The sequence below is a fragment of the Oncorhynchus gorbuscha genome, unplaced genomic scaffold (genome assembly GCF_021184085.1).
Source record: "Oncorhynchus gorbuscha isolate QuinsamMale2020 ecotype Even-year unplaced genomic scaffold, OgorEven_v1.0 Un_scaffold_3589, whole genome shotgun sequence".
NCBI lineage: Eukaryota > Metazoa > Chordata > Actinopteri > Salmoniformes > Salmonidae > Oncorhynchus > Oncorhynchus gorbuscha.
Window position 1 is genome coordinate 35,333 of NW_025747793.1, and position 10,844 is coordinate 46,176.

Sequence of the window (10,844 nt, forward strand, 5' to 3'; positions counted from 1 at the left end):
TTTTAGCTAGCTTACTATGTAACGGGTATATGTTGTCACAAACTTAACTTAAAACATGTACACTTTCAGATACAGTTAAATACAGTAATGTCATTTTGTTATTGGCTATGATGTTTCTGTAAATAAATACTATTTCTCTTAGTTACCTCTACAACAGATAATCATATCATATTTTTCATCAGGATTTTACACTAAACCTAAATGCTCAGATTTTTCTCAGCTCACAAAATAAACATGAATATATTGGTGTATTATCCATAATCATAACAGTCATTGTTTAAGATTGATATTTTTTAGCGAACGTCACCAACATCCTGATTGAGATCACAACACACAACCACACGTCCATTGAGGAAATTAAAGACCACTACGATTTGACAGCTTGGTTGGCATTTCAAACACTTCTCTCCTCTTGTTACGGGATAAACTCTCTTCACATGTCTGCTGTGCCTCCTTCGAGCCATCCATCCCTCACTCTATCCCTCCATCCATCCCTCACTCTATCCCTCCATCACTCCCTCTATCCATCCCTCCATCACTCCCTCTATCCATCCATCCATCCTTCCCTCTCTCTAGCCATCCATCCATCCATCCATCCTCCCCTCTCTCTAGCCATCCATCACTCACTCTATCCATCCCTCCCTCTCTCTCTCTCTCCATCTCTCTCTCTCTCTCTCTCTCTCTCTCTCTCTCTCTCTCTCTCTCTCTCTCTCTCTCTCTCTCTCTCTCTCTCTCTCTCTCTCTCTCTCTCCCTCTCTCTCCCTCCCTCCCTCCCTCCCTCCCTCCCTCCCTCCCTCCATCCATCCTCCATGTGAACAGACCCCTGTCTTCTTCCTGGGCTCAGATCACCATCCAGTGTTGGAGCTGTGGAAACCAATGGGAAAGGACAATAAATACACAAAGGTAAGGTAAGGTAAGGTAAGGTAAGGTAAGGTAAGGTAAGGTAAGGTAAGGTAAGGTAAGGTAAGGTAAGGTAAGGTAAGGTAAGGTAAGGTAAGGTAAGGTAGGGTAAGATAAGTAGGGGAGGTTAAGGTAAGGTGAGGTAAGGTAAGATAAGTAGGGTAGGGTAAGGTAAGGTAGGGTAAGGTAAGGTAGGGTAAGATAAGTAGGGGAGGTTAAGGTAAGGTAAGGTAGGGTAAGATAAGTAGGGGAGGTTAAGGTAAGGTAGGGTAAGGTAAGGTAAGGTAAGGTAAGGTAAGGTAAGGTAAGGTAAGGTAAGGTAAGGTAAGGTAAGGTAGGGTAGGGTAAGGTAAGGTAAGGTAAGGTAAGGTAGGGTAGGGTAGGGTAAGGTAAGGTAAGATAAGTAGGGGAGGTTAAGGTAAGGTAAGGTAAGGTAAGGTAAGGTAAGGTAAGGTAAGGTAAGGTAAGGTAAGGTAAGGTAAGGTAAGATAAGTAAGGTAAGATAAGTAGGGGTAAGGTAAGGTAAGGTAAGGTAAGGTAAGGTAAGGTAAGGTAAGGTAGGGTAAGATAAGTAGGGAGGTTAAGGTAAGGTAAGGTAAGGTAAGGTAAGGTAAGGTAAGGTAAGGTAAGGTAGGGTAGGTAAGGTAAGGTAAGGTAAGGTAAGGTAAGGTAAGGTAAGGTAAGGTAAGGTAAGGTAGGGTAAGGTAAGGTAGGGTAAGGTAAGGTAAGGTAAGATAAGTAGGGGAGGTTAAGGTAAGGTAAGGTAAGGTAAGGTAAGGTAAGTAAGGTAAGGTAAGGTAAGGTAAGGTAAGGTAAGGTAAGGTAGGGTAAGATAAGTAGGGAGGTTAAGGTAAGGTAAGGTAAGGTAAGGTAAGGTAAGGTAAGGTAAGGTAAGGTAAGGTAAGGTAAGTAGGGAGGTTAAGTAATGTCAAGTAAACAGTGAAGAGCAGCTTACCGTAAACCTCCTAACTTCTCCGTTATCCACCAGGTGGTGTTCGTGCTCAGGCGTTATGGCGTAGGCCAGTCTCTACAGGAAGACAGGAATCACTTACCAAAGAAACTAACTTGTCTTCATTATACAAATCATTGTGCATTAATTACCAAGCTGGGATATTCAGATTTGCTGGTGATGTTATAGCTCATCAACCATATTGCTCACATACCGAATATATATGTGTCACTGTCAGTGTTGACATTTCTGTGCATTGATGTTGATAAAAGTGGGCATCACTTTGGTTAAAGGTGTCTGCTAAATCACCATAGCAGCATATATCAATACAAACCAGACTTCCCACTTATATCAACCAGACTTATATCAACCAGACTTATATAAACCAGACTTCTATCAACCAGACTTATATCAACCAGACTTATATCAACCAGACTTATATCAACCAGACTTATATAAACCAGAATTATATCAACCAGACTTATATCAACCAGACTTATATAAACCAGACTTATATCAACCAGACTTCTATCAACCAGACTTATATAAACCAGACTTATATAGACCAGACTTCCCACTTATATAAACCAGACTTATATCAACCAGACTTATATCAACCAGACTTCTATCAACCAGACTTATATAGACCAGACTTATATAGACCAGACTTCCCACTTATATAAACCAGACTTAAATAAACCAGACTTATATCAACCAGACTTATATAAACCATACTTATATAAACCAGACTTATATAAACCAGACTTATATAAACCAGACTTATATAGACCAGACTTCCCACTTATATAAACCAGACTTATATCAACCAGACTTATATAAACCATACTTATATAAACCAGACTTATATAAACCAGACTTATATAGACCAGACTTATATAGACCAGACTTCCCACTTATATAAACCAGACTTATATAAACCAGACTTATATCAACCAGACTTATATAAACCAGACTTCCCACTTGTATAAACCAGACTTATATAAACCAGACTTATATTAACCAGACTTATATCAACCAGACTTATATAAACCAGACTTATATAAACCAGACTTATATCAACCAGACTTATATAAACCAGACTTCCCACTTGTATAAACCACTTATATAAACCAGACTTATATTAACCAGACTTATATCAACCAGACTTATATAAACCAGACTTATATAAACCAGACTTACATCACAGAACTTTCCAGGTAAGGTGCACATCTTGTAGATGGCATAGAGAGGCACCATGGTCATGGAGGATATGGCCAAGCACCAGCCAATCATGTTGGCCCATATGGGAAACGTGTACGTGCCGTAGTTAGGAGGGTTAAAGGTCGCGAAGCTCACCACCACCATGAACTGGAGAAACAGAGGGTTTTGGGATTAGGACACTTTCCTGTTTCAAGTCATAAGGACACTTATGGACCAGCCTCTACTGAAGCTAGCAAACTATAGTTAGTGCCTAGAGCTTGGTGTGCATGACTGAGAGCTGTCATAAGGACATGACTGAGAGCTGTCATAAGGACATGACTGAGAGCTGTCATAAGGACATGACTGAGAGCTGTCATAAGGACATGACTGAGAGCTGTCAGACTGACTGAGAGCTGTCATAAGGACATGACTGAGAGCTGTCATAAGGACATGACTGAGAGCTGTCATAAGGACATGACTGAGAGCTGTCATAAGGACATGACTGAGAGCTGTCATAAGGACATGACTGAGAGCTGTCATAAGGACATGACTGAGAGCTAAGGTCATCAAGGACATGACTGAGAGCTGTCATCAGGACATGAGGACATGACATGAGAGCTGTCATCAGGACATGACTGAGAGCTGTCATAAGGACATGACTGAGAGGACATGCTGTCATAAGGACATGACTGAGAGCTGTCATAAGGACATGACTGAGAGCTGTCAGGACATGAGATAAGGACATGACTGAGAGCTGTCATCAGGACATGACTGAGAGCTGTCATCAGGACATGACTGAGAGCTGTCATCAGGACATGACTGAGAGCTGTCATAAGGACATGACTGAGAGCTGTCATAAGGACATGACTGAGAGCTGTCATACATGGAGCTGTCATGACTGAGAGCTGTCATAAGGACATGAGGACATGACATGAGAGCTGTCATAAGGACATGAGGAGCTGTCATGACATGAGAGCTGTCATAACATGACTGAGAGCTGTCATAAGGACATGAGAGCTGTCATAAGGACATGACTGAGAGCTGTCATAAGGACATGACTGAGAGCTGTCATAAGGACATGACTGAGAGCTGTCATAAGGACATGACTGAGAGCTGTCATAAGGACATGACTGAGAGCTGTCATAAGGACATGACTGAGAGCTGTCATAAGGACATGACTGAGCTGTCATCAGGACATGACTGAGAGCTGTCATAAGGACATGACTGAGAGCTGTCATAAGGACATGGAGCTGTCATGACATGACTGAGAGCTGTCATAAGGACATGACTGAGAGCTGTCATAAGGACATGACTGAGAGCTGTCATAAGGACTAGGACATCAGCCATGGACTATTCACCTGGTTTTTGCACCAGGTGAACTAAAACATACTTGCCGTGTTTGACCCAGGTGTTTCTCTCTTCATGAACTCACCAGGAGGAAGCAGGGGCTGACAAACTTCCAGCACAGTCTCCAGTACAGGCCTGGTCTCTGTCCGATCATCTCCTCGATGTCGTCACTGAACCGGTCCACTCCTGAAGGAAGAGTTCAAACCGTGGCAGTAACAAAACGTGTGACGGTCCGTCATTATAACCAGCGTCGGGGTCAATTCAAATTGAAAGCTGTCAATTCAGGAAGTTTTTATTTATTTATTTATTTTTTAAAGACCATCGATTTTCAATAGACTTAAAAGTAAAAGCTATTCATTTTTAAAAAGGTTTCTTTTCATTTTTGAAGTTTAAAATCAAATCACTTTCTGAATTGATAACCTTCCATTGGAATTGAACCCTTAACCTGATCAAAACCCTTGAGTCGTCATTCACACAGCAAAGAGAGAGGAAAGACAGGGAGGTCATTCACACAGCAAAGAGAGGGAAAGGGGAGGTTTCTACCACAGCAGACAGGAAACCTTTGAGTCGTCATTCACACAGCAAAGAGAGGGAAAGGGGAGGTTTCTACCACAGCAGACAGGAAACCTTTGAGTCGTCATTCACACAGCAAAGAGAGGGAAAGGGAGGTTTCTACCACAGCAGACAGAAAGGGAGGTTTCTACCACAGCAGACAGAAAGGGGAGGTTTCTACCACAGCAGACAGGAAGGGAGGTTTCTACCACAGCAGACAGAAAGGGGAGGTTTCTACCACAGCAGACAGGAAGGGGAGGTTTCTACCACAGCAGACAGTAAACCCTTGAGTCGTCATTCACACAGCAAAGAGAGGGAAAGGGGAGGTTTCTACCACAGCAGACAGAAAGGGGAGATTTCTACCACAGCAGACAGGAAGGGAGGTTTCTACCACAGCAGACAGAAAGGGGAGGTTTCTACCACAGCAGACAGGAAGGGAGGTTTCTACCACAGCAGACAGAAAGGGAGGTTTCTACCACAGCAGACAGGAAACCCTTGAGTCGTCATTCACACAGCAAAGAGAGGGAAAGGGAGGTTTCTACCACAGCAGACAGAAAGGGGAGGTTTCTACCACAGCAGACAGAAAGGGGAGGTTTCTACCACAGCAGACAGGAAGCCTTGAGTCATCGTTTACACAGCAAAGAGAGGGAAAGGAGAGGTTTCTACCACAGCAGACAGGAAACCCTTGAGTCGTCATTCACACAGCAAAGAGAGGGAAAGGGGAGGTTTCTACCACAGCAGACAGAAAGGGGAGGTTTCTACCACAGCAGACAGGAAGCCTTGTGTCATCGTTTACAGAGCAAAGAGAGGGAAAGGGGAGGTTTCTACCACAGCAGACAGGAAACCCTTGAGTCGTCATTCACACAGCAAAGAGAGGGAAAGGGGAGGTTTCTACCACAGCAGACAGGAAACCCTTGAGTCATCGTTCACAGAGCAAAGAGAGGGAAAGGGAGGTTTCTACCACAGCAGACAGGAAGGGGAGGTTTCTACCACAGCAGACAGGAAGGGGAGGTTTCTACCACAGCAGACAGAAAGGGGAGGTTTCTACCACAGCAGACAGGAAGGGGAGGTTTCTACCACAGCAGACAGAAAGGGGAGGTTTCTACCACAGCAGACAGGAAACCCTTGAGTCGTCATTCACACAGCAAAGAGAGGGAAAGGGGAGGTTTCTACCACAGCAGACAGAAAGGGGAGGTTTCTACCACAGCAGACAGAAAGGGGAGGTTTCTACCACAGCAGACAGGAAGCCTTGAGTCATCGTTTACACAGCAAAGAGAGGGAAAGGGGAGGTTTCTACCACAGCAGACAGGAAACCCTTGAGTCGTCATTCACACAGCAAAGAGAGGGAAAGGGAGGTTTCTACCACAGCAGACAGAAAGGGGAGGTTTCTACCACAGCAGACAGGAAGCCTTGTGTCATCGTTTACAGAGCAAAGAGAGGGAAAGGGGAGGTTTCTACCACAGCAGACAGGAAACCCTTGAGTCGTCATTCACACAGCAAAGAGAGGGAAAGGGAGGTTTCTACCACAGCAGACAGGAAACCCTTGAGTCGTCATTCACACAGCAAAGAGAGGGAAAGGGGAGGTTTCTACCACAGCAGACAGCAACCCTTGAGGAGAGGGAAAGGGAGGTTTCTACCACAGCAGACAGGAAAGGGAGGTTTCTACCACAGCAGACAGAAAGGGGAGGTTTCTACCACAGCAGACAGAAAGGGAGGTTTCTACCACAGCAGACAGAAAGGGGAGGTTTCTACCACAGCAGACAGGAAGGGGAGGTTTCTACCACAGCAGACAGGAAGGGAGGTTTCTACCACAGCAGACAGGAAACATTGTGGATGAACAATAGTTTTCTTTGTGTTCTCTCGTTCTGAGGAAACGACAGTACATTTGAAATACAAGGATATTAACATTCTGGTAGCGTGTTTAATACCACCAGCATCCAGTCCCTTCCTCATCTAGGCTTCTCCTCACTCAACCTTCTCTCCTTGTTCCTTGCCTGGGAGGCACTTCTCAAAGCCCAGGCATAATCCCAATGTGACTGGAGCCTATGGAGAGCAGGCAGCTGTTCCTGTGGAGGGCACAGGGTGCCACAGCCACCTGTCAGTAGAGATGGAGCCAGGGAAAAGGCCCGGAGAAGCCTGGGGCTAAAGTAGTCTGCCCTCCCAGGCTGAGGCCACCACGGCAGGGCAGCAAGCTGACCACACTGACCCCGAGCCACAAGGCTGGTTAGACACGCACACGCACACACACACACACACACACACACACACACACACACACACACACACACACACACACACACACACACACACACACACACACACACACACACACACACACACACACACACACACACACACACACACACACACAGCACTGTCTGGACCCCCTGACCAGCAGTATAGTAGATCAGACTAGCAGTCTAAACCAGAAGTGAGCTTTGGAGACATTCTGAATTCACTCTGGAGACGTTGCTGTAAATCACTGCCTGTGGGCTCTCAGATAACTTCAATGTTGTCTGAGCAAAGCAAGTTGCTCGTCGTACTGTAGTGTCACACAAGAAAGTGTAAAGGAAAGATGAAAATACGGAGATGAGCTTTTAATGCGTCTTTTCAATAAATACCGAGGGTCTTATTCTGGTGACATGATGATTGAGGCTTGGCTGCCGTTTGACAAATACAAATCTATCTCTTATCCATTAATTATCTCTGAAGGAGATACCTCTACCTGCACTGTTGACTAGATTATCTCTGAAGGTAGCCTACCAGCACTGTTGACTAGATTATCTCTGAAGGAGATACCTCTACCTGCACTGTTGACTAGATTATCTCTGAAGGAGATACCTCTACCTGCACTGTTGACTAGATTATCTCTGAAGGAGATACCTCTACCTGCACTGTTGACTAGATTATCTCTGAAGGAGATACCTCTACCTGCACTGTTGACTAGATTATCTCTGAAGGTAGCCTACCAGCATTGTTGACTAGAGCACACGTGTCAAGACCAGAGTGGACACACACACACACACACACATCCCTGCCCGCCGACACACACACACACACATCCCTGCGTCGCCCAACACACACACACACACACATCCCTGCGTCGCCCACACACACACACACATCCCCGTGCGACACACACACGCACACATCCCTGCGTCGCGACACACACACACACATCCCTGCCCCGCCCGAGACACACACACACATCCCTGCCCCGCCCGACACACACACACATCCCTGCGTCGCCCGACACACACACACACATCCTGCGTCGCCCGACACACACACACATCCCTGCGTCGCCCGACACACACACACACATCCCTGCGTCGCCCGACACACACACACACATCCCTGCGTCGCCCGACACACACACACACACATCCCTGCGTCGCCCGACACACACACACACACATCCCTGCCCGCCCGACACACACACACACATCCCTGCGTCGCCCACACACACACACACACATCCCTGCGTCGCCCGACACACACACACATCCCTGCCCCACACACACACACACATCCCTGCGTCGCCCGACACACACACACACACACACATCCCTGCCCCGCCCGACACACACACACATCCCTGCGTCGCCCGACACACACACACACACACATCCCTGCGTCGCCCGACACACACACACACACATCCCTGCATCGCCCCGACACACACACACACATCCCTGAGTCGCCCGACACACACACACACATCCCTGCGTCGCCCGACACACACACACACACATCCCTGCGTCGCCCGACACACACACACACACACACACACATCCCTGCGTCGCCCGACACACACACACACATCCCTGCATCGCCCGACACACACACACACATCCCTGAGTCGCCCGACACACACACACACATCCCTGCGTCGCCCGACACACACACACACACATCCCTGCGTCGCCCGACACACACACACACATCCCTGCGTCGCCCAACACACACACACACACACATCCCTGCGTCGCCCGACACACACACACACACATCCCTGCGTCGCCCAACACACACACACATCCCTGCGTCGCCCGACACACACACCATATAACGCCACATTTGTTGTGACAAAATCGTCAGTAAAGTTGAACATGTGAAGGGAATCCATTTTTTCTTTCAGGACATGGGAATTGAACATCAAATGTTATTGTAATGTTCACTACATCATCACACACGGGCGTCTATCTGCAACGAGTCATCGTGAGGTAAACACAGCTGTCTATCTGCAACGAGTCAACGTGAGGTAAACACAGCTGTCTATCTGCAACGAGTCAACGTGAGGTAAACACAGCTGTCTATCTGCAACGAGTCATCGTGAGGTAAATACAGCTGTCTATCTGCAACGAGTCAACGTGAGGTAAACACAGCTGTCTATCTGCAACGAGTCAACATGAGGTAAACACAGCTGTCTATCTGCAACACGTCAACGTGAGGTAAACACAGCTGTCTATCTGCAACGAGTCAACATGAGGTAAACACAGCTGTCTATCTGCAACGAGTCAACATGAGGTAAACACAGCTGTCTATCTGCAACGAGTCAACATGAGGTAAACACAGCTGTCTATCTGCAACACGTCAACATGAGGTAAACACAGCCGTCTATTGGGCTGATTTGAAAAGGATGCTAGAGAAATGCTATTATCGGTAGCCACGACTTGAATGGGATTTGTGACACAAATGCTAACGCGTTAGCGTGCGGAAACAATGCCAGGGGAAATAAAAACCAAATTATGGTTTTACGGGGTTAGGAAAACCAACGTTTTGTCATTTTGGGTGTACTATCCCTTTAGGTTAACATTGAAAGACACGGCACAAGGTAATCTTCCATCGGGCCTAGTTTATATTTCTGACATCCAAGTATCATCAGAACCACAACAGACCCCCCCCCCCCCCAAAAAAAAAACATCAATCTTTCCACCACAGACTGGGATGTTGACCTCAGATATTCAATATCAATACACTATTATTTGTATGTAATGTGTCTCTGTCCAGTCCAAACACCTAAACACTAAATAGTAATATGGACCATACACTCTGAGTGGCAGAAACACACCAGAGACAGGCGTTTTACCTCCCGGGCCTCTGACAGCTGATGAGGTAGTGTTGCATGGCGGCACAGCAGAGGAAGATCCAGACTGATATCCCATCAGACCCTATCAATGGCCTAATAGGGCATCAGCTTGGATGGCCATGAAGAGCTAAGAGTCTCCCCTCCTCACCTCTTCCTCCCTCCCTCCTCCTCACTCCTCACCTCCTCCTCCCCTCTCTCCTCCTCCCTCCTCCCTCTTCACCTCCTCCCTCCTCCTCCTCCCTCCCTCCTCCCTCCCTCACCTCCCTCCCTCCTCCCTCCTCCCTCCCTCCTCCTCCTCCTCACCTCCCTCCCCCTCCTCCCTCCCTCCCTTCCCTCCTCCCTACCTCCTCCTCCCTTCCTCCCTCCTCCTCCCTCCTCCTCACCTCCTCCCTTCCTCCTCCTCCTCCTCACCTCCTCCCTCCTCCCTCCTCCCTCCCCTCCCTACTCACCCATCCTCACTCCTCTTCTTCTGTAGAACAAGACAGGAGTCCCCCCCCATCCCATCTCCTCCTTACCCCTCCTCTTCTGTAGAATCAGGAAGGGTCCCTTCTCCTCCCACTACCCATCCTCCTACTCCCTACACCTCACCGTATAACTAGGCAGGAGCACCCCTTCCTGTGCCTTTCCTCGTTCCGCTCCTTCCCCCTCCTCCTGCTCCTCCCCTCCTCCTCTCCCATCCTCCCCCCACCTCCTCACCGTAGAACCAGGCGATGCCGATGGCCTCAATAAGCACTCCAAAGAGAATGGATGTCCCAGCAGCAAAATGGTCCAGCAGAGTGAACACATAGATACCACCCTGGAGAG

General features: G+C 47.4%; 1 protein-coding gene across 1 annotated transcript; it reads right to left on the reverse strand.

Annotated features, from left to right (window-relative positions):
- Window positions 1–789: 789 nt before the first annotated feature.
- On the reverse strand, window positions 790–10,830 carry LOC124027939 (sodium-dependent dopamine transporter-like). Its single transcript, XM_046340149.1, has 5 exons — window positions 10,737–10,830; window positions 4,482–4,582; window positions 3,050–3,217; window positions 1,856–1,927; window positions 790–864 (listed from the first exon to the last, which is right to left on the reverse strand). The coding sequence occupies exons 2-5, from the start codon at window positions 4,548–4,550 to the stop codon at window positions 841–843; spliced, it is 333 nt and encodes a 110-aa protein (XP_046196105.1). The 5' UTR covers window positions 4,551–4,582; window positions 10,737–10,830; the 3' UTR covers window positions 790–840.
- Between the last annotated feature and the right edge of the window lie 14 nt (window positions 10,831–10,844).